General features: G+C 32.7%; 1 protein-coding gene across 31 annotated transcripts in view; it reads right to left on the bottom strand.

The window, feature by feature from the left end:
* Positions 1–26,081, bottom strand: part of LOC145252512 (dedicator of cytokinesis protein 3-like) — a 468,467-nt gene that overhangs the window by 244,448 nt on the left and 197,938 nt on the right. For 27 of the 31 annotated variants that reach the window (XM_080112027.1, XM_080112031.1, XM_080112020.1 and 24 more), the window contains exon 6: positions 15,121–15,207. The exons of the other annotated variants lie outside the window; for them this stretch is intronic. In XM_080112027.1, the coding sequence (XP_079968153.1) occupies positions 15,121–15,207 (87 nt within the window). The remainder of the gene's footprint in view (positions 1–15,120; positions 15,208–26,081) is intronic. 31 annotated transcript variants of the gene reach the window in all.

Below are 26,081 nucleotides of genomic sequence, written 5' to 3'. Positions count from 1 at the left end.
TCGAGTGGTCTTTGGGCCTTGATAAGTGGTGATACTCATATATAAAAAAAAAAATTGCTGCTTGATTGCTTACTGGTGATAATGCACAAGCAGAACGCATGTTTGTGAAAGACGATGTGCTCCCGTGTGCATTCCTTTGTTGATCCATCCATCGAACAACTTCTCATCATTTATGAAATGTTACATTTGAATCATCTCTTATTTTAATGATTAAACTTCAATTTTGATTAAAAAAAATAAAGAATACATTACGCATTATTTGAACTGCTATTTCATTTTGGTCATTATCTCCACAACATTTTAGCCGATGTAACCTTCAACTTTGCATTCTTTTTTAATTTGCCAATTTGAACTCTTTATTCTATATTTAATCCTCAAACAAATAATCAAAGAGCTATAACTTCTTCATCCGGTTTTCGTATTTATGGTGCTACAAGTGTCACAAAATCTGGGACACGTAACATCTCTCACCTGCGTTCCATGAAGTCCAAGCAAAAAGGCTGATATCGGTAGTCATATCACTTCTTATGCATTTGAACAAGGTCTTTTCTCAGTCTACCACGTTCCTTTGTGCCTAAAATATTTTTTACTCTTCAAACTATTTGAATTACTCTTTTCAACTTATTACTTCTGAAGAATGATTTTTATTATAGCGATCTGGCCACATAGTTGATTAAATTAATTTTGTGCTGTTTTTTTTTATTATTGCAAAAATGAAAATTGTTAGAAAGTAGTTTGATGGTTCATATGCTATACCATATTTAAAGAAAATTTGAATGGGTCATCCTTTTACGATGGTAGTCAAGATGATGGGGTTCAGTAAACTCTCATCTTTTCATTCTGTTGTTAATGTGCACGGCACCACTACACGCATTGGAAAGCAGGAGGACTGGCCTGATATTCTACCTACATACAACGCCTTGGTAGTTCCAAATAGTCCCCCATCTACTACTGACCAGGCTAAGAGTTGCTTAAATTCGGTGATCTGATGAAAACCGATGTGTTAACATAATTGTGTCATAGTGTTTAAACACTATCCTAAGATCTCTCTATACAGGGGTGATGATACTTCATCCCTGCAAGTAAACCTGATCAAATATTCAAAATTACATAGTATTCAAGTAAACCCTGATCAAATATTCAAAAAATATAATATTCAAATAAAGGTTGACCAATTATTCAAAATAACATAGTAGTCAAGTAAACCTCGATCAAATACTCAAAATAACATAATATTCAAGTAAACCCTGATAAATTATTAAAAAAAACATTGTATTCAAGTAAACCGTGGTCAATTATTCAACATAACATAGTATTCAAAGCTCAAATAAGATCACTTTGGTATGATCATATTTAAATGGTCAATTCAGGAGAGGAAAATGAATGTTTTTTCAATTCTTTACTAACTCAATGGGTGAAAGGTAAATAAGAATTTTAATGAAACACTTGAACATCTATTTATCTTATATATCGATGAAGTGTTGGCACTGGAACATACACTGAGAATTACACTGAAGTAAAATGGGTCAGAAAAAAAACTCAATAATCTGTGATGAAAAGGATTAAACAAAGTAGAAAGATTAACATCCTCCATTGAAAGAAGTTATGGAAAAATAAAAAATAAATTAAAAAGAGGAAAATTTAGAATAATTAACAAGATTTAAAAAAAGATAATCTTATTATCTAATTGATTATACACGATGCAACCGCAATTGATGAGTGTTAATTCGAAAAATCTTTAATGAAAGAATTTATAAAAAAAGAAACCCAGAATATCATAGATGTCCTATTTGTCTTTTCATATGCATGTAGAAAGATCAAGCGGAAAACCACCAAAGATGACCAACCAGATCAATACTGATTTGTCGAAACTGGCCGTATGTATGTATGGCATCCGTCAGTCGAAACGACTATGGATCAGCGCCGCATTAAGATGTTGCCTGTATGCATCCTTTTGTGTGACTGTAGAGACCAATTCTTGATTTGCATAGTCTGCCACAGCCTTGATATACGAAGGTTGTTATGCAATTTGCCGCTTCGTCCGGCTGTTCCGCCTGTACACTCGCTTTTCTCCTAGCTCTCTTTGCAGCGTTTTCAACATGGAGGGTCCTCTCGCTGATGATAATCCCCTGGCGTATCATTTTCCTCCAGGCAGTTCTGTCAGCTGCAGAGGCTTCCCATGTATTCCTGTCCACCGAGAAAGCCTTCATGTCACGCTTGCAGACATTCCTGTAGCGAAGATGGGGTCGCCCCCTCTTTCTTGAGCCTGAGGCAAGCTCGCCATAGAGAAGGTCTTTAAGGATGCGCCCATCATCCATCCTGCGCACATGGCCCAGCCAGCGAAGACGTCGCTCACGCAGTAGGGAGTAAATGGATGGGATGCCCGCTCTCTGCAGACCATCAGTATTACTCACTGGCCAAAGACTATGATAAATGACAAATTTTGTAATCAAGCAACACATTTTGTGATTTCATGGTAGATTTGCTGAAATATTGGACCACTTAAAAGTGGTTTGAAAATTTATGTAGCATAAATTTTCATTTGTCAAGAGACAATTTTTTAAATATGACAAGGTAAGGTTAGACTTGGAAATTTTTCAGCTCAGTTTAAAATTAAGAGAATGGAAAATTCCATTAGAAATAAAGAATAGAACGTGTACAGAAAGTTGTGTGATGGGAGGAAATTCAAAGTGACACATAATAAGGAAGAGATAAGAGTCTTTCTCTTTGGCAGATGAGCTGATTTGATCGATTGCCTGCTCTAATCAGGAACTCACTGCGGTGCACCAGGAGGAAATTTACATGCCTTCCCACAGTGACTTAGTCCACAATTTATTGTAGTCTACATTTCAGATTAGAAAACCTACTGTTGATTTTATGAAATTATTTTTATATAATGGCTTGAATTAAAATTGAAAATGCAAAAGTCAAGTATAATGATTCAATTGTCCTACAAACAGAAAGATTCATTTGGAATGTATCCCTGCCTTATCAAAGAACCTACTGTTGGTCCTTCTGCTTGTGCGGTAATAAAACTTTTTAGATGGATTTATGATGTTAAACTGTATAAAAGTATTTACTTTGGTTAAAATTGGACTATTTCTTCTTTAAATCAGATCTTTTTGATTATTGATTTCCGATGCTTATTGGAGGAATTCCAATATAAAACCTATCTTTTGAGTCCATAGTGAACGAACTCACACACACATAGTGTCTTTTATGCATAAGTAGAGACTATTATTGCTTATATTCGAATTCATGTTTTGAAATAGGCTGTAAATAATAAATCTATGACATCATATCTAAAGTATATGATTATTGTTTGTTAAGGTAATGTTTTAAGCTCTATTTATAAAAATAGTACAAATAGCATTATTTGGATTCTTTTAACTACTGTTCTCATCTTGACTGTTATATTCACAATGCTTCGCTCAATATAACCTCCGACCTTCTTCAGGCGTATCTTGTTGAACTTGAAAATCTTTCTACAAACCCGAGAATCTGCACAGAATTTGAACCGAACCTTTTATTTTATCCATGTTTTCATTCCATCAACCATGACTGGGAAGTAATTCGCAATTGTAGTGGATAAAGTAATAATTGGTAAAATTCAGTTGTAAAGTTACACTCTTCTGGAGGTTGAAGGTTCAATCTTCAGTCCAAATAACACTTAAAATACAATTGCAAATTACTTAGGACTTCCATCCAGTCATGGTTGAAGGAATGTGGATTAAAAAAAAAAAAAGTGTTCTGTTCAAAATTCCGTACAAATTCCAGAGTTCAATGAAAAGACTTCAAAATTCGACAATATACATCTGAAGAAGGTCAGCGATTAAATCAAACAAAGCATTGTGAAAATGGCACTCAAGATAAGAACAGTAGTTCATGAATCCAAATAATACAAATAATCAATCCTCTGCTGAAAAATTTAGAAACGTTACGTCCAAATAGCTCAATAGAACATCAGACATAAAATCTCAACATTTCAGTTTCAATTTCCATCTTATTTTCAGGAAATTTACAATTTACTATTAATGCAATAGTTTTTATTCTTAAAATCGTTAAGATTTCTAATATTTTGAAATGAGATAAATTTTGCAATGTATTTAGCAAGTTTAAAAACATTGTGACTGATGGAAAATATTTTAACTGACAGACGAACAAAATCTCTATATAAGATTGTAACAAAATATGTTGAAACCACTGTCAATAATTATCCCCACTCTTTATCTGTGCCTAAATCAAAACGTAGATTCCATGAACAAAGCTTTCTTCTCAGAAGTGCACGCCTGTGGAACTCTCTTCCGTTCGCCTGTTTCCCACCTGACTACAACTTGAATGTCTTCAAGTCCAACATAAACAAATTCCAGATAAACCGCCCCCCCTTAAGTAAAACACTTTATCAAATCTCCATTACTAACAATTACTACGATATTATCCCATTGATTACTGTACATGCAATAACCCTTATCCCCGAGTGGTTTCCGGGCCTTGATAAGTGGTGACTACCATGTAAAAAAAAAATATATATATATATATATATATATATATATATATTATATATTATTATATTGCCAATAACATAGTATAACAATAATAAATGAAAATTGTTTGGTCAAAAGCAAAGTTGATTTGTTTCTCAATTTTTAATCATATTCATAATCCGTATTAATTGGGAAATTATAGATAGAAAAGAACGGCGGAGAGTTCAGAACTCAAAGAAGAAGCAGCACATGTGCTGGGAAATGATTACCTGCTAAGCAAACTTAGTATAGAATTAAATACAATATGGAAATCATTTATTAAAAATAAAATATATAAGTTATAAAATATATATGGCGATTAAGCTACGCTGAATATTCTGCGTTTCATCCACTCTAGGATTCTTCAGGCTTATAAGCCTGAAGAATCTTAGAATGAATGAAACGTGGAATATTCAGTGTAGCTTAATCGCCATATATATTTTATAACTTACTAACTAGCTCTACCTATGTATTGAGCACTGTTGAAGTAAATACTTAAAGTTTACGCATAAATTTATACTTTCATATGTTAATTTTATGTGAGTAAATGAAGTATATATATATATATACTAGCATTTCAGCCTGGCGTTGCCCGGGTGTTTGGATGTGCATGTTGAGCAAAAAAAAAAAAAAAAAAAAAAAAAGTGGTAGTAGGAAGGCAGGCTCGAACCCATACCGCAAAGGAGGAAAAGAACAGGGTAAAACCTAATGTTTATGCTGTTACGACCACTGCCAAACCGGAAGTGACATTTTTTTAAATTAAGGCTAGACAATCTAAAGGAGAAGATAACTTTCAAAAATATTGGCGAAAAACATGACCCCCCCTCCTGTAGAAAAGTGCCTAGTTGAATTAATGAATTACTGTTTTCAGCCAATTTTTCGATATTTGTCCTATGAAAGGTCGAACTTTAAAACGATACTGATCTTGGTAAAATCCATCGCCTCTATTGAAAGTTTAAGGCAGACATGCAAACAGACATACATACATACATTTATATACTGGTAACTAAAATTTTTCGACCCAAACTGATGAAAAAGCTTGCCCTATCTCTGAATACCCTTTATGTAAAATTTCAAATATTTAGACCAGAAATTGTCTAAGTAATTTGGAAGAGACTGCAGAGGTCAATTTTTTTTTTAACTTTGACCCCTATTATGATCCCTTAAAATTTATTGTTTTGGGCTCAAATCAAGTTATTAAGTTAGATCCATGTCCAAGGAACCTATATCTAAAATTTCAAGTCCGTAGACCCAAAATTGTCGGAGAAGTTTGGTAGAGTTCTCAAAGGTCAAATCATTGAACTTTGACCCCTTAATCGCCAAATTTCCGGCCAAAAACAGATCACATCAATTTTCCCAAATCTCAGTACCCTTTATATCAAATTTCGAGTCTGTAGACTAAAAATTGACAGAGTTATTGCGTAGGGAAATGTACACAGACACACACACAGACACTTTCACTTTTATAGATATATAGATATATATATATATATATATATATCTATATATCTATAAAAGTGAAAGTGTCTGTCTGTGTGTGTACATTTCCATGTGCAATAACTGTCAATTTTTAGTCTACAGACACGCAATTTGATATACAGGGTACTGAAATTTGGGAAAATCGACGTTACCTGATTTCGGACAGAAATTTGGCGATTAAGGGGTCAAAATTTAACGATTTGACTGTTGAGAACTCTATCAAACTCCTCCGACAATTTTTGGTCTACACACTTGAAATTTTAGATATAGGTTCCTTGGACATGGATATAACTTAATAACTTGATTTGAGCCCAAAACAATAAATTTTAAGGGGGTCATAATAGGGGTCAAAGCTTAAAAAATTGACCGCTCTTTTTTTTTTGCTCAACATACACCTCCAAATACCCGGGCAATGCCGGGCTGAAATGCTAGTATATATATATATATATATATATATATATATATATATATATATATATATATATAGTGATGTATAGTGATAAGTAGTAAGAATATATGTCTAAAAATACAAAATAAGTTTAAGGTTCCTAAAATTCATACCAAAATTGTCTGCAAGGATCTGTCGCATAGTGGATAAAATACTTGGTAAAATTCAATTGTAAGTTACACTCTTCTTGAATTTGAAAGTTCAATCCTCAGTGTTTGATTTGTTAGCTTAGATGCTATTTGGGCCTGACTTTGAAAATTCGACATGATAACTGTATATGTCAGATAAAAAAACACATGATATTTGACCTTCAAAGATTTCATAATTGAAAGATCAAAGTGGTATGAAGTGCAATTTTGATTAGGAGAATAGCAAGCAATTTGATCTTTTAGGACAATAGAAGCGTTTCAATCAAATTCAATGGTTTTGACTTTGAATTAAAAGTAAAATCAAAAATATATTTATTGTTTGTTTCATAAAACGTGAATTCAACTCAAGGTTTACATTTTATTTATCTTGTCTCTGATTTCAATCAATAACTCTTACTAAATATTTTTTTACTCATTTTCAACCCCCAAACAAGACATTTTTTTTTTTTTTTTTTTTTTACATGGGTGTCACAACTTATCAAGGCCCAGAGGCCACTCGATGATAAGGGTTAATAGGTATACATTAGTCATTGTGATTTTAGCATAGTAAACAGTGGGGATTTTGTAACTTGGATTACTTAGGGGGACTTGTTCACATTTGACTTTTTCTTTTCTTTTTTTTTTTTCATAGGTATCAACACATTATCAAGGCCAAGAGGCCACTCAAGGATAAGGGTTAAAGAGTGTACAGTAGAAATTGGACAATATAATAATCATTAGTAATGAAAATTTGTTAAATTTGATAACTTATATGGAACGGCTCATCAAGAACTTATTTACGTTAGACTTGAAGACAACCATATTGTAGTCAGCCGGAAAGCAGGAAAACGGAAGACAATTCCACAGACGTGCAGTTCTAATAAAAAAGCTTTGTTCATGGAATCTACGTTTAGGTTTAGGCACAGATAAAGAGTGGGGGGAATTATTGATAGTGTTTGAAACTAGACGAGTGTTTCTTGTGAAAGTTTGGCGAGGGGGGACCATAGATTGAAGCTCAGTCGAACACTTTCCATGAAAATAACGATACATCAGAGACAAACTCGCAACATCTCTTCTGTGAGATAGAGGTTGCAAGGAAGAGAAAAGGACATCTCCTACGAGGCTACGAAGTCTATTTTGAACTCTATCAAGGCAGGACAAGTCCTTTCTAGCAGCTCCTGCCCAGATGTGGCAACAGTATTCCATCCTTGGACGTACCTGGCTCTTATATAGATAGAGAATTGCATCAGCAGTGAGATATCTACTGGATCGATAGAAAGATCCCACTATTTTTCCAGCGGCCTTGGCAACAGATTTGATGTACGTGTTCCATTTAAGATCAGGAGTAATGGTCAAGCCCAGAAGCTTGTCAAAACTTGAGGCCTCCTCAAGACGAGAGCCATTCATTTCAATTGATGCCAGATGGGGATCAGAATGTTGATGATGTAAAGAGAGAAGTTTGTTTTAGATGCATTAAAAGTAACCAGCCACTCCTTTCCCCATTGTACTACATGCTCAAGATCAGAGGAGAGAGAATTGGAGAGAACTTGGTCGTTTACTGTCTTAGATGTGCTACCATAAATGGTAGTGTCGTCAGCATAAATGTCTACAAATGATGTAAGACATATTGCCACTTGGAACGTAAGGGGCTACAATTTGGGATCCTGTCTAACAGGAGACTTTCAGGGGTTGAGCAGCAAGATACATTTGAACTTCTGCATGTCAGTACAGCCAGGGAAGCAGGAGACTAGGAGAGAATTCCAAAAGTCTAGCAGTTCAAGGGAAGAAACTATTAGAGTATAAGGCTTCCCAACATATAGGTATCAACAATGAAGGGGTGGGATTTTGCTGTTTATCAGGTTAGCTAGGAGTATATACATCGAGGGGACACAAGTGCTATTAGTTTCTAAGAGCACAATCCATTAAAGTACTTGTAAAACAGGCACGGATGCAACATTGAGGCGATAAGACAGAGCTGGGCCAATAGTGTGGGGCCCATTCGATTTGAGTCTTTTTTGAGGCTCGCCCTAGTGAGAGACTAGTGGTAGATGCTCCAGCCCAAATGTGGCAACAATATTTCATACATGGGCAAATTCTGCCTTTGTACAGATATAGGATGCTCACTAGTGTGACTAATTTTCTAGCACGGTAGAGGGAGCCTACCCTCTTTGCATCAGCTTTGGCAATATCCTCAATGTATTTGTTTCAATTCATGTTGCCTGTGAATATTAGGCTAAGGAGTTTGAAAGCTGGGTTCTCAGGTAGGATGTTATTTGTGATGGCAATCAGTGATTGAGAAAGCTTTTTGTAACTGTTAGAGAAAAGAAGCTTAGTTTTAGTAGAATTAAATGCTATCATCCACTTATGGGCCCATTCCACTACAGACCAAAGGTCATTTTCTAGGGTTCCTGCCATTGTCTTCGATACATGTACTTTCATTTTATTCCACTCATGTTTATTCCAGAACACGGTGTCATCAGCAAATATACCCATCTCAGACACAATTTTATCAGGGAGGTTATTTATGATTATCAGGAATAATAAAGGTCTAAGAATCAACCTTCGGGGCACACCTGCATCACTATCATGTTAGTTTATACAGCATAATCACGTTGACACACCTCTTCCTGTTAGATCACCAAAGTTAAGCAACATTGAGCCTGGCTAGTACTAAAATGGGTGACCATTTGGGAATTCCAGGTGCTGTATGTGTTCTCCGCTTATCTCGGCATTGTTTGCAGAAAGTCCTGGGCCTCTCCTTGCCAGTGAACCCAAGCAGTGCCGATTCAGAAGTGGTGTGGATGGAGATTGTGCAACCCTTGCCTCACAATTACATGAGCAGCTACCCATGTTTAGATGTGTGAATATCAAGGACAAACTGAAACTATTAATCTTTAATAATATATATTGTATCATCTAAGTAAATCTGAAAGTGTTTTTTTTCCATTAAACACTTCTATATGACTATCAAAACATGTTACTCTTAGTTAACTCAATAATCGTATATTGAAATAGTTTATAGATGAACAATTCAAAGACAGTTCTTTAAATACCTAATTTGCATAACTATTTTTTTAGACAGTTCATAATAAATTAATGTTCGGTGTTATTCATTTGTAATTTTATTGTCCTATTTTTACTATAATTAATACCAATAAAACTGCTGTGTTCAAGCGATTTTATATTAAAAGAAAAAAAAAACGAATAGATTACTAAAAATCTTTCTAAAATTAAACTAATATTGCTCCATACAAAGCAGAATGAGAAGAAAAAAGGAGGGGAAGAGTGGCTGGTTCACTCACTTGCTTACTTTCCCTCTCTCCTGTAAGTGATGTCTATTTTCTTTTGATAACTTAAATACAATAATTATTTTGATCCTTTAGGCAAAACGTTTTTCATTTGCGATTAAATTGTTCTTAGATGCCCAAAAATTTCCTACTCCGATGGCTTCTTTCCTCAGAGCACTTGCTTTTGGAATTCCTTTCTTGCTTACCGTTTCCATGATTGTATGAACATGCAGAAATTCAAATGCAATGTGAACAAAAATCTTCCTGATCAAGTCCCTAACCAGGTTGTTCCAACATAAATCTGGACCCTATCACAGTAGCCTCTTACACTTCAGTGGAAATGTTTAGAGTGAACAGATGTTAAAAATAAAAAAAAAATGGACTAACAATTAAGTAACACTGACAGAAACTTCAACTTCTCTGCTCTATCACTATTTTCATAAGTGCTCGACTGAATTCCAATCCACGGTGCCCCCTTGCCAAACTTTCACAATAAAACACTTGACTAGCTACAACCACCATATATGAATTTCCCCACTCTCTATATGTGCCTAAATCTAAATGCAGATTCCATGAACAAAGCTTCTTTCCCAGACCTGCCCGCCTCTGGAACCCTGTTCTGTTGGCATGCTTCCCGGTTAAATACAACATGGTAGCTTTCAAACCTAATGTAAACAAGTTGCTGTTAAGCCATCCCCATAAATAATCAAATTCTACACAATTTACACCATAAGTAATTACTAGGACTGTGACAACAGAATATTTTTTTCATTGTTTTGACTCTTGAGTATATATATCCGTTAATATTTTACATGTTTTTATATAGCCTGATGTGGTTCTCGGTGTCGGATATATACTTGAGAGTCAAAAGAATGAAAAGAATATTCTGTTGTCACAGCCCTAGTAATTACTACACCCTCACCTTACATCTATTAATCCTTATCCTCAAGTGGCCTTCGAGTCTTGAGAAGTGGTGACTCCCAAGAAAAAAAAAAAGAATTTACTCCCTACATCTGTCCCGTAGCTGATAGCAAACAATGAAGATTTTCTTCTCCAGATCTTTTACAACAGATGGAATAAAACTTCACCACATTCAGACGAGCACAAAAATTTTTATACTGTTAACTGCAGTAATTCGAATCACTCCACCACTTTGCATTTCTTGAAAAAATAAGATTTAATATTCTAATGCATCAAGATTAGAAATATAGAATTTAAATTAATTCTCTGGGCATAAGTGATGTTGCTAAGTGTTGGTAGTAATGTCTGTACTGGAAAATAAAAGATGGTAAAAATCCTGTGATGGTCAAAAACGTTTTATTTATTAATAGTTTGCCTCCTACAAACTACAAAGACAATAAATATGATATGTATGCAAACATTAAACATAAATACATTGTTCCTAATTACAGTAGAGTGCAGAAATTATTGATTAAGATGTAGCGAATGTGCCAAACACAACGGCATTTACTTACGTTTTCATCATGATACGTTTTCTGTTGAGTTACAGGTTTCATAGGCCTTTTCTGTTGAGCCACATGTTTTGTAGACCTTTTCTGTTGAGCCACATGTTTCATAGGCCTTTTCAGTTGAGCCACATGTTTCATAGGCCTTTTCTGTTGAGCCACATGTTTCATAGGCCTTTTCAGTTGAGCCACATGTTTCATAGGCCTTTTCTGTTGAGCCACATGTTTCATAGGCCTTTTCAGTTGAGCCACATGTTTCATAGGCCTTTTCAGTTGAGCCACATGTTTCATAGGCCTTTTCTGTTGAGCCACATTTTTTGTAGGCCATGTTAACAGTAGAGTTAATGTGGCAAATGAGACAATTCTGATCCTAAATTTCAACCACGTGTTTATAGGAGAGTTGCTAAAAGATCTTGTTAATGACAAAACCTTAAAGATCTACTTTTGTCAGCGAGGGGGTTTCAGACTCAATAGGAATAACTTTAGCTCATAAAATAATTTAATTATGATATAGAGAAATAAGTTTAGTCATTAGATAACACCATTCCTTATATTTTCGTATTGCAAGAAGTGGATACACTTATAGTAAATTTCCAATGTCAATCTTTGTCAAAATATTTTTCATCTCTTTTTACCAATTTTATTTATTTTACATTTCTGAATTTTGGACATGAGGATTGATTATATATATTATTTGGATTCTTCAGACTACTGTTCTCATTTTGTGTGCTCTTTTTATACTTCGGTCGATTCAATCTCTGACCTTCTTCAGGTGATCTTGTCTGGAACCGTTCTGTCAAACTTGAGAACCATTCTGCCAAATTCGGGGGAACCGTTCTGCCAAACTCAGGGGAACCGTTCTGCCAAATTCAGGAATCTGCACAGAATTTAAAACAGAACTCTTTATTTAATTATGGGAATAGCATGCTCTTGTTCCATTATCCATGACTTTGTAGAAGTCCTAAGTAATTCTCAACTGTAATTTAGAGTGCTGCCCACATTGAAGATTAAACCTTCAACCTTTTTTTTTTAATTACATCTTCACCCCACATTGCCACTTTGGTGTAGGGGGCTACTATCAGGGGTAACATCTACTGGGGTACTATGTAGGAATTTGGGCAGCAAGGTGTCTGTTCACGTTACACTTGAACTTCTGCACGTCAGTACAGTTGGGAAAGCAGGGACCCGGAATGGAATTCCAAAGTCTAGCGGTTCTGGGGAAGAAACTACTGGAATAGAAAGATCTTTTACATCTAGGGATCTCTACTGTGTGGGGGTGAGATTTAGCTTCCTGTCGGGTTTGTCGAGGATGTTTACGTCATGGGGGCACAAATGCTTGCAGTTCGTCAGAGCATTCTCCATTAAAATACTTGTAGAACAGGCAGAGGGATGCAACATTTCGTTGATGAAGATTGTAACTCTGCAACTGAATTTTGCCAAGTACTTGATCAACTACACCACAAATCTTTTTTTATATTTTTGACAATTATTTCATCAAATATCTATTTATGGAAAAATAATTAAACATTCAACTGGCAATCTCTCCATCTTATTAACCCTTATCCTTGAATGGGTTTTGGCCTTGATAATGATTCATTAGTAAAAATAAATAAAAAGTATAATAAAAAAAAAATAAAATATTAAAAGAAAAGATTGCTTCTCTTTGCTAATTGAAGCAATTGTAATATTGATTTAAAATGTAATCCAATAAAAACAAAGTCAAAATCCAAACCCATCACCCAAAAACACCTCATAAAGTTAACTAAAAACAAAAATTATTTTGTTAAAATCCAAAGTATAAAAATAAATTTAAAAATTGGTTAGAAAACATTTAAATTAAAAGTTTTAGTAGGGTGGCAGCAAAAAGTTAAAAAAAAATTGCATTTGTATGTGGATATATCATAAGATTTTAAATATTAATTAAAATTATATATGATTAATTAAGTTCGAATATATTGTTAACATTAACTAAAAAGCATTGTTTTTACTCAAAAGTGTAGATAGTGTATAGAGCTTTTATATAAAAAAATTATAAACATTGTGAGGAGTTTACATGAATCGATCAACGTTTAGACATTTACATGTTCCGACGACGACATGAAAATGTCAAAACATTGATCAATCCGCATAGATTCCTTACAATGTTTATATAATTTTAGTTCTATTCACTAATGAACTCTATTTTATAAACTCAATGGAAATTCTCTGGATTTTTATCCTATTAATAGATTCTACATCTGGACTACTATATATATATATATATATATCTTGAATAGCTACTTTCATCTGACAATTTTTCGATGGAATACCTCATTACAATATTTAAAATTATTCTTAAATTAACAGATACAACAGAAACGTCCAAAGTATTGTTAGAAATTGAAAAATCCTTTGTAACAGTATAAGGTCTCAATGAAGGTCGCTTGACTGTAGAAAAATGATTCAAAAAGACAATTGCAAACGAAATAATTCTATTGTAGAGGGAAAAAAAATCAATTGTGAATATTAAATGTAATTGTTTCAAGCAGAAGTTAGAGAAGCTTTGAATTGTAAATAATTCCAGGTAAAAAATGACAGTGTTAATGCAATTATGATCAGCAATGGTCCTTCTCTTGTGTCAATACAAAAAGCTACGATTGAATTCCAAGAGATTCAGTGCATTTTATATAATGATTCTGGTACCAGATTGATAAATTTTTAATCACACCTGGCTATAAATAGGATCGTCCAAATATCTGTGATCATACTCAATACAATTATGTAAAAACTATTGCAATAAGGTCTAAAATCCGGGAGGAACACTTGTTCAGACCACACCATAACAGTAATGACAACACTATCAAAAATATCCTCCCAACTTTCTCATCTACTCACATACACAAATTAATAACACCACAAATCTAAGCCTTTTCCTTCCTTTTGTAAGTGGCCTGCTAGTATATATATATATATATCATCAGAAACTCATAAATCTGTAAGAAAAATATAGTATATATATATATATATATATATATATTTATTATGGATTTATATGGGTTTCTGGTTGATGAGTTGTTTTATCAATCTATACCATTCAATGAAACATGTGGAAGACGTTCCATACAACAAATAAAATAATATGTTATATGAATATATTTATGACGTTGAAATTGTTTACTAACAATGTATATAACAAAAAGGTAGTTTGCTTGAAGCATTGCTTGTAAATAAGTATAAGACTGTTGTATTGGTGTAACATATATACAATACAACAACCGATTCCCTGCATTGCTATACTCCTTATACTCCTCTCTTTCTCTCTCTCTCTATATATATATTTTAAATATTAATTATGATACTTGACAGATTAATTGATCAGTTATGATTTGAAATTATTTCTGAAAATGTTTTCGACACTATTCTTTAAAAAATTGTTAGATAAAAAAAAATAACTATCCAGGAATATTTATTATTTTAGTTTTAACTTTGAAATATTTTTGTATAACTTATGACATATCCACATATTTTTTAAGGTGAAAAATAAAAGAAATACAGAAGGAAAGGAATTTTCGGGATCACGGGAAATTGAATTGGAAATTCAATTGTGCGTTTCAAGCTTGGTATGAAACAATGCAGCAATAAAGCCTTTCTAACATTTGACAGTGGAGAAAAGAAACTTGCATAATTTCTTGAATTCGCATTCAATGGCTCCAAAGTGGATCCACACCTTTGCATGTGTACATGCGAGTTGCAAGCAGCAGGGGGTGGGAGGGGGCGAGAGGGGGGAGGGGAGCACAGCAAACAACTTACCTTAAAAAGTGATTGATTTGGGAGATAAAAAGTGCTTTTGGTTTTTTGTTTGTTTTCATTTGAGGACAAGCCACAATAAGCACTCATCTGTGGACAAAATAGGGCAGCAGGCGTTAAAAGATATTTCGTTTTATAGAAGGAGAGAGAGGTTTGATTTCTTCCCCCCCCCCCTCAAAAGTTCTGGAGTGATGGTGTACGTGATTGGCTCAATGTATACTTTAGTAGACTACGGAATTTGCTATGCCGAGTGCAAATTCTATCAAATTTATTATAACGATTTATGCATTATTACAGTGAGAAAAGCATGGACCCACAATTACCCCTTATGATAAAGTAGAAACTCATATACAATGAATCTAATTCATTAATTGTAATAACACTATATAACAAAATGGTAATAATAATGTAAAAACAATTCAATTAATCATCTATATATATATAAAAGGCAAAATGTGTGTGACTATTTCGTGTATGTCTCGCAAAGGCTTCTTCTGCACACGCTCCCGGGGGGAGGGGGGGTTACTATCGCTTACAACTGTTTATATACCCCCTATATCATAATATCTAGGGTTTGGGAATGCGGGTCGTCTCTAGATTTATTTACGTCGACTTTTATGAGATTCGCGCTATTTCGCTCTGTCCCCTGTTTGTCCTGCATTTTAGTATAAATACAGTGAAAAACGTTGTGTTCTCGGCTTTCGCACTGCTTTCCCCCCTTCCCACCATCATCTGGGGGAAGTGAAAACTAAAAATAACGATCCCGCGATGACTTCATTTAGCGTCTTCCTGTCAATCAAACCTCTTTTACTAGCTTTATAAGCCTTAACTTAACACGCTAATCAATTACTCTCACTCGTGGTCGAGACCGTTAAGTAGTTGGCATTGGTTTCCACCTCCGCGTCAAGGCTTCCGGGTTCAATCCCTCCTCTCGACCAAAACTATTTCTTTTTCTTTTACACCTTTAAACACCCGGGGCAACGTTTTTTTTTCATTACTTCGGTTATTCTTTAGTTTACCTCCACCCCCATACACAGGTTTATTTATGCCATTTTTTTTTCCGTTTTGGGTTTTTTTTTTTTACGTCGTCTTTTTTATAATATTTAAGCAGGATTATTAATTACCCCCCCCCCCCCATACACACACCTACAAACACCGGGCAACGCCGGGTACCACCCCGCTAGTCTATAAATATAAAAGCGAAAATGTGTGTATGTATGTATGTATGTATGTTCGCCTTTGTGTGTATGTCCGAGAAAGGCTTTTTTCCGAGAAACAATTGGTCGACTTGCTTCTTCTTAAAGCTTTTTATATCACGTCTAAATGATAATATCTATGATTTAACAATGGGGGTCGCCTGTCTATTTAATTTTAGGCGAAAAATTAAAAGGTAAATTTTTGTACCTATATTTTTATGTATATACCTGTATATCTATGTATATGTATATATGTGTCTATTTTTTCATATATATGCATGTATATATTTGTGTATGTGTGTATGTATGATATTGTACTTAAACCAAATTAATAATTTAAATTCAACTTTATATTTTACTCTATTTCTTTTCTATCTCTAACCCATATTAATTTTCTTATCAATTTTAAATCCAGACCTTTATTTCTATTTTTTCCAGATACATCTGCCTTACTTTTAATGCTAGGTTTATTTATGGTGTCTTTTAAATTTAATAAAAACCCTTCAAAATTTGCTGACGAGGAAACCTTGTTTATTAAAAAACTATATGTAATAATTATTGTCCATAACTTGATGTCTACCACAATAAAAACACTGTTTTCCGAAACGATCGTACAAATAATTGATTTTGTTGTTGTTCCTTCTTATGAAACGGATTTTTAATTTAATTATAATTTGATTTTAAAATTTTTAATTATCAATCACATTACTAAATATATATAATATATATAATATATATATAATATATATATAATATATATAATATATATATATAAGATATATATAATATATATAAGATAGATATAATATATATATATATATGATACATATAATATATATGATACATATATATATATAAGATACATATAATATATATACATAATATATATATATAATATATATATAATATATATACAAGATATATATAATATATATATAAGATAAATATAATATATATATATATAAGATACATATAATATATATATATATAAGATACATATAATATATATATATATAAGATACATATAATATATATATATATAAGATACATATAATATATATATATATATATAAGATACATATAATATATATATAATATATATATATATAAGATAATTATATATATATAATATATATATGATATATATATAAGATACATATAATATATATATATATAAGATACATATAATATATATATAATATATATATATATAAGATAATTATATATATAATATATATATAATATATATATAAGATACATATATATATAATATATATATAAGATACATATATATATAATATATATATAAGATACATATATATATAACATATATATAATATATATATATAATATATATAATATATATATAATATCTATCTATATATAATATATATATATATAATATCTATATATAATATATATATAATATATATAATATCTATATATAATATATATAATATATATATAATATATATATAATATATATAATATATATATATATAATATCTATATATAATATATATATAATATATATAATATCTATATATAATATATATAATATATATATAATATATATATAATATATATAATATATATATAATATATATAATATCTATATATAATATATATAATATCTATATATAATATATATAATATCTATATATAATATATATAATATATATATAATATATATAATATCTATATATAATATATATATAATATATATAATATCTATATATAATATATATAATATCTATATATAATATATATAATATCTATATATAATATATATATAATATATATAATATCTATATATAATATATATAATATATATATATATAATATATATGTGTGTGTGTGTGTGCATAAGTAAAGGTCTACAATGTACGAAATAAAAGCATATAAATGAAAGGACAAACTAAAAAAAAAAAGATTAATATATTTTATGAATTGATCCAATATTTCCTCCGTTTATGAGCAAGAATGCCACACCAGCCTAACACTATCTTCTACCCTGTTACCTTTCAATTTGATTGTTTTAATTTTACTATAGCATTAATGTATGTGTAACAGTCACTGGGTTTGTTTACAACCCACAGATATTTGAAAAAGTGGTATAAAATTTCAAATACATAACAAATGAAGTTTGTCAAAGGTAAGATATGTATGTATAACAGCCATTAAATAGACCTTTTTAGTGACTGATATATTGTTATTATTATTGTTATCCTTGTTATTACTGTTATTGTTATTATTGCTGTTATTATATTATTATTGTTGTTGTTATTATTACTATTGTTGTTATAACTATTGTTACTATTGTTGTTATTATAACTATTGTTATTATTGTTGTTATTATAACTATTGTTATTATTGTCGTTATTATAACTATTGTTATTATTGTTGTTATTAGATCCATTTTTATTATATACTAGCAGGGGTGCCCGGCGTTGCTCGGGTGTTTGGAGGTGTATGCTGTGCAAAAAAAGCAAAAAAACAAAAAAAAATGGTTAATTTTTTAAAACTTTGACCCCTATTATGACCCCTTAAAATTTATTGTTTCGGGCTCAAATCACTTTATTAAGTTAGATCCAGGTTCAAGGAACCTATATCTAAAATTTCAAGTGTCTAGACCCAAAATTGTCGTAGGAGTTTGGTAGAGTTCTTAAAGGTCAAATCGTTGAAACTTGACCCCTTAACAGCCAAATTTCTGGCTGACACCCGTCACATTGATTTTCCCAAATCTCAGTACCCGGTATTTCAAATTTCGAGTCTATAGACTAAAAATTGACAGAGTTATTGCGTAGGGAAATGTACACAGACAGACAGACACACAGACAGACAGACAGACACGTTCACTTTTATAGATATATAGATTTAACAAATAGTTGGTTATTAGAATAGTTTCTATAGCTTGATAATTAACCCTTTTTATCAGTTTGACCCCTACCCTTTATTTACTGTGGGACTTCACTCAAACAGGAGATGTGATTATGAGGCAAATAACGCGCCCTCACACATTCCCACTACTGTTAGCAAAACAGGCAACATGTTAATCATAACTTCAATCTTTTTTTTAATTTGTCCTCTTGTCTACTTTCCTATTTATACGTTTTCTATCATTTCCATTTTGAATGTTATCTATTTCTTCTTTTGTAATTTTCATGGTGAATAAAAACTGATAGCAGTATGAAGCGTCAAAGCCTTTTTTTTACTTGATTGTACAGATTAAATCAACTTAAAACAAATTCCAAATTTGTTAACACACTGAATTCAAATCGAACACAAAGTTGGATTACATCATTTGTTATAAGTTTTTTGTTTTTTTTAAATTGATAAATAGTTGTTTTTTTAAATTTAATTTTTAAGTGCTCAATACTCTAAAAACTTGAGCAATTATAGTAATAATTACATAATGCAAGGTGGTCGCTAGAAAAACGGGCACTTCAAGGTTGGAAATTTTATTTCTTATATTTTATTGACTCTGGCTTATTCACTTTGTAAATATAAATTACCGTTTGGACAATTTCCCGTTTTTCTAGTGACCATCCTGTAATATTAAGGCTTACATGTCATTGTTTTGACCTATGGTCTCAGAACCAAATTGTTTTAAAAAATATTTAGTATAGGGACCCTACGCAATGTAGATTTAAGTTAGCTAGTGTGTATTTTGACAAGGGCCACATTTAGTGCATGTCATGATAACCTAAGTGAAATGACATCACGATAAGGAATACAGGATTAAGAAGACTATGCAAAGCGCCCGTGAGTGGTCCCCCTCTGGTGCTGCATGTGAGATGATGCCACAAAAAAAAGTGAAGAAATGATGAATGTGAAAAGTGTAAAGGTCCAATGTTGTCGACACATTTTCGCTAAGTTTCAGAAAAATCTAATGGATGGGGCAAAAGTTATGGGGTAAAAAGTGTAATTTTTTGCAATTTGGGGGCATTTATAACCCCTTTTGAGCTCCTGGGAACGCCGAATCGGGAGACCAAAAAGGGAGAGAGCACATGTGTGATGTACATCACAGTGGTAATGAGAGTATAAGGAAATAAATGTCGTTGTACAAAAAAAAAAAAACAAGAGTAATGTGAAATTCTTTTCTATTCTTTGTCTTCTTTACGACTGAGGCTACAATGTGTTAGTTCCTGGACAACATTACAGAGGCAGGGGGGAAACAGGTCAAGCAGTAGATAAAACAGTGTTAAACGATGACGTCGGGTTTTTGAGTTGAGAGAAAAATATATTTTCAAATCAGTCTCTCTGTGGGAACCGGGTGAATGAGACATCACCAATAATGTAGAAATAATCTAAGTGGAATATCACTTTGATGTCACTGCCTGTATGCATTACTCACTTTTGGGTAAGTTAAGAAGTAAATAATTAGCTAAGATTATATTAGTCTCTCTCCTTTGTGTCAATTAACTCCAAAACAAAACCCTGATGAAAACTCAATGAACATCTTGTATCTTTTCTACATGAAAATGAGTTTTATTCGTTTTGGTTAAACAGGCGAGACGATCCACAGCAACTCATGAAATGTGGTGAAGAGGATAAAAGTCCCAAGCAGATGCATATAAAGAACCAGTTGCTATTGAAACTGTGACAAAATCATTTGGCTCTGATAGGATCATAAGGTAAAAATCCTGACATGTCAGTGTAAACGTTAATAAGATTATTATTACTATACACAGTTTGAGGTGTACTGAAGAGTTAAAATAAAGGGATGATAATTTGGACAATCACCATTAACACAAACTTATGGAAAAGTGAATTCTGTGAATGTAAATTCTATACAAGATTCAAAGTGTGTGTGTGTGTGTGTGTGTGTGTGTGTGTGTAGAGGAGGAAGGAGTGAACCAGGTCAACATTCAAATGTATGGAGGTGAGGATACAGTCCAGCATTCAAAGGATGAAAAATGTAGGTCAGCATTCAAAGAATGAAGAAGGTTTATCAGCATTCAAATGAGAAAAAGCAAAATATCTAAAACAAATATATATATATATATATGTATATGCAAGGAACAAAAGAAAAACAAAGAGAAAAATAGAAATTTGATAATCATTAAAAAAAATGTTCAGCTTTTAGGAAATGGTAGCGGTTCATAACTTAAGGTTTGCTAGGTACCGTTTCCAAAAATTCTGAGAACTTTTATTTTTTCAAAAACAAAAGCAAAAAAAAAAAAATAAAATAGTTGTTAAAAAATTCAAGCAAATGTAAAATTTATGAATAAAAAACTGTTTTATTTTCATGTTTTAATTTTTTTTAAATGTGAAAATACGACTTTCAAAAATTTACCGCTATTAATTTTTCATGAAAATTTAATCTTCAGAAAGAAAAAAAATCTATATGTAACTACTTGGTTGAGAGAGAGGTTGCTCGGTATATTTTTGCCTGGAGATGAGGTTTTCCTGGAAAATTCAAAGAACATAGAACCAGTAATACCGTCCTGAATTGGCACATTACATTGGTAAATAAATAATTTGTAATTGAAAATTTTGAATATTGTCTTTTATTCAGTGTTTTTAGTCGCATGCAAGCGACTCTATAAGTCACTGTCGGTCAGTCGGTCCGTAACACTTTTGTGCTTGGCCTTTTTGGTTAAGATCAAAGGTCTGTTGTTAATAGATGCTGTTCTTAGCTTTTTAAGATCAAAGTGTAGTATATGTTCCGGCAGATACTGCAAGCAAAGACCATATGTGGGGGCAACCCCAAATATAAGACCTTGGTCAATGTAGGGGCAACCCTTCATACCAATTGTCACTATCCAGCTCCCCTACTCCCCGGGGAGTTTGTCCACATTTCCCTTCACTCCTCACATTAAAAATCGGCCTTCTGCCTAATTTGCTCGGTGGGGGAGCAAATAAATAAAATACATACCCTTTTCTTGGCCTTTTGGCCAAGATCAAAGTGTAGTATCTGTTCCGGCAGATGCTGCAAGCTGTGACTAGCAAGGACCAGATGTGGGGGCAGCCCCACATGCCTGACCATTAACCAGCTCCCATTTCCCACCTCTCGGGAGCTGGTCCCCTTTTTCCCTTCCCCCTCCCTTCACTCCTCACATTAAAAATCGGCCTTGTGCCTAATTTGCTCGGTGGGGGAGCAAATAAACACCATCTGTTCCGACAGATACTGCAAGCAAAGACCAGATGTGGGGGAAACCCCACATACCTGACCTTTAACCAGCTCCCATTTCCCACCTCTCGGGAGCTGGTCCCCTTTTTCCCTTCCCCCTCCCTTCACTCCTCATATTAAAAATTGGCTTTGTGCCTAATTTGCTCGGTGGGGGAGCAAATAAATACCATCTGTTCTTATTACATGTTGTACTTATGTTTGTAACTTTGTGATATAAAGTGGGGGGATCACTTTTTTGTATTAATTTAATGTAAAATGATCACCCACTTTACAACCAGTTAGTCTCAAAGCCATTCAAGTCATTCTCCAGATCATTCAAGTTGTTTTTGAAGGATTCAAGTCATTCTTAAGGTCATTCAATTCATCCTTAAGTTCATTAAAGTCATTCTAAGTCATTTACTTTTTATTTATTTAAGTCATTTCAGCCCATTTTTCGGTCATTTTAGTTTATCTTTAAGAATTTCATGTCAATCCTACATTCACGCATTCATTCATTACACAAGACCACGCGACTAATGGCTATCGGCCTTGTTCTACCAAACTGCATTGTCAAAAGCTACAAATACAACTTCTTACACACTATGTACAATGCTTCAAGCAACCTATATTCTCCTTTTTAAATATTAATGTTTAACATTGAATAGTTAAAAAGTAAAATAAATTCATGTTTTTGAATTTTTGAGAAGAAGATTGATTATCATATTATTTGGATTTTTCAGATTACTGTTCTCATCTTGATCGTTATTTTCATGTTTTGGTCATTGTAGCCTTGGCCTACTTTGGGTGTGTCTTTGTCAAACTCTGGAATCTTTGCGTTAAACTCTAAAATCTGCACAGGATTTCGAATAACACCTTTTATATAAGAGAATAACTTACAACTGAAGGACCCGTGGCATAGTGGATAGAATACTTGGTAAAATTCAGTTGTAAGTTGCACTCTTCTGGAGGTTGAAGGTTCAATCTTCAGTGTGAATGATACTCAAAATACAATGAACAATTACTTAGGGCTTTTACCCAGTTGTGGCTGACAAAACAAGAGCATGCTACCCGTGTAGATTAAGTACAAGATTCCGTTCAAAATTCTGTGCGGATTCCTGTGTTCGACAAAATATCCTTAAAGAAGGTTGGAGGTTACATCGACCGAAACAGTATGAAAATAACACTTAAGATGAGAATAGTAGTCCAAAGAATCCAAATAATCCTTATCTCATTATAAAAGTTACTCTTCTGGAGGTTGAAATTATGAAAGTTACTCTTCTGGAGGTTGAAATTATGAAAGTCACTCTTCTGCAGGTTTAAATGTAATTGCAAATTACTTAGGACTTTTATCCAATCACGACTGATGAAACAAGAGCATATTACTCCCCATTGATTAAATAAAGGGTTCCAGTCAAAATTGCATGCAGATTTGAGAGTTCAACAAAGATTCCCAAGTTCGACAAGATACACCTGAAGAAGGTTGGAGGTTACATCAACGTTGTAAGAATAACACTAAAGATGAGAATAGTAGTCCAAAGAATCCAAATGATACGGATATTCAATCCTCATCTAAAAAATTCAGGAACATAATAAAATTCATAGAAATCAATATTGTACAACTTTTTGGATTGTTCTGAGTTTGTCATTCTATCATTTAAATTGCACAGCATGAAATGCAATCAATTTTCATTGGAAGTTATTTTCTTAATTGAGGCAAGATTTTTATAGGACAGATGCTACTCCTGCTGCCAACCGATGATGGAGACCAGTATTTTTACTGAGACACCATCATGACATAATTGCTAGCCAAGACTAAAAAAAGCATCTCAGCAACCCTTTTAGGTTTCTTAAAAATGTGTTTTCCCATATAATGAAGGAGAATTATTCATTAGTTCTGAGTTCCATCCCCCACTGTGGAGTTCAACTACTGTTGATAATAATATATATTCAAGGGAGAGGAGAGGTTCAATCGCCTGTTGTTGTTTGAACTGTACCTGTCTGGCATTCTTAATTGCAATTTGTTTTGTTTTCTTGTTGCTTTGTTATAAACAATACCGATTCCCTCTCCTCCCAAATATTTCTTTGTTCCAAACAACTCTGTATTGACAAATAAGGTTACATCCTCTCCCTCTTTTTGTTTTAATATGCGATCTATATAAAAATGATTCTAAAGAAATTAAATAGAATTACATTTTATTGTTCTAAACAATATGCTGCACTGATCCACTATAAAAACTGGCAATTCAGAATCAAATATCTTTTCTGCAAGAAAAAGTTTATTAATGAGAAAAATCAAGAAATAGACCAGCTTTGCTTCATAGATCCGACTATTGGTTATAGTATAATATGTATAAGTATAAATAAATAAATTGAATGTATATATCATTATCATGATGTCTTATGTCAATACTAGAGCCATCATTGGGAATCAAAGTTACAGTTCATCAAATCTTGACCAGTAAAAATTGACTCATCACTACAATCAGTGTTGTCTGCTTAAGATTTTGCGAAGGTGCATATATCAATGAACATGAATAACGGATGCTGCAGTTGCATAGCAAGTTCCTATGGAAAAACTTGCTTTCAACTATAAACAACATTAAACTTTATAATAAGATTGTCGATCATGTTTGCAAGCAATTCAAAAATTCAGTTGTAAAATTACACTCTTCTGGAGGTTGAAGGTTCAATCCTCAGTGCAGACGACACTCAAAGTACAATTGTGAATTACTTGGGACTTCTAACCAATCATGACTAATGGAACGAGAGCATGCTAACACCCATTGATTAAATAAAGGTTTCCATTCAAAATTGCATGCAGATTCCCTGAATTCCACAAAGATTCTTGAGTTTGGCAAGATACATCTGAAGAAGGTCGGAGGTTACACTGACAAACGTAAAAAAAAACACTTGATGAGAAAAGTAGTCTGTAATACAAATAATCAATACTCATTTCAAAATTTCAGAAATCTTCCGTCTAATCCGCAAATTTTAAACATTTCCTAAAATTAAAATTGGAACAAGAATTCTAGACATAAGCTTTAGTAGCATATCAAATGGAAGAGAAAGAGTTAGTGTTGTTGTTTTTCACCCCACCCCCACCTTCTCTCATAGTCCATGTTGGCTGGATATATACAGAGAAAATGGAGATTAATAATTTATCTGAAAATTTTAAAAAATTTAATCTTAGCTAAATGTAAATGAATCTATTCCTAAACTATGACTTAAATCTGGTTGGATCATCCTTGTGTCTTAGTGCTTAACAACATGGACTAACAATCCAGTTCATTCCACAAAAACACTTTCACTTAGGGATGTTGGCAACCTTCATGTGGTTCCTCCCATAAGTACCCGATATCCTTCTAGAAAGAATTCTTAATAGAAAGATATCAGAGAAACGAATGCCAACAAAATCATCATGAATGATGCTCAATAAACAACAACAGAGAGATGACGGTAGCTAAGTGGTTAACGAAACAGACTGACAATCTAAGTTCCACAGAAACATTTTCACTTAGGATGTTGGTCCCTGCCGCAAGTACTCAATGCCTTTCTAGAAAGAATTCTAACTAGAAAGATATCAGGGAAACAATTGCCAACAATAATTATTGGATTCATATACTCAGAAAAAGAAATTAATATTAAAATCTTTG

This window comes from Euprymna scolopes, chromosome 29, assembly GCF_053919585.1.
Source record: "Euprymna scolopes isolate OS-2025 chromosome 29, ASM5391958v1, whole genome shotgun sequence".
Classification (NCBI taxonomy): domain Eukaryota; kingdom Metazoa; phylum Mollusca; class Cephalopoda; order Sepiida; family Sepiolidae; genus Euprymna; species Euprymna scolopes.
This window is presented reverse-complemented; position numbering and strand designations above follow the sequence as displayed.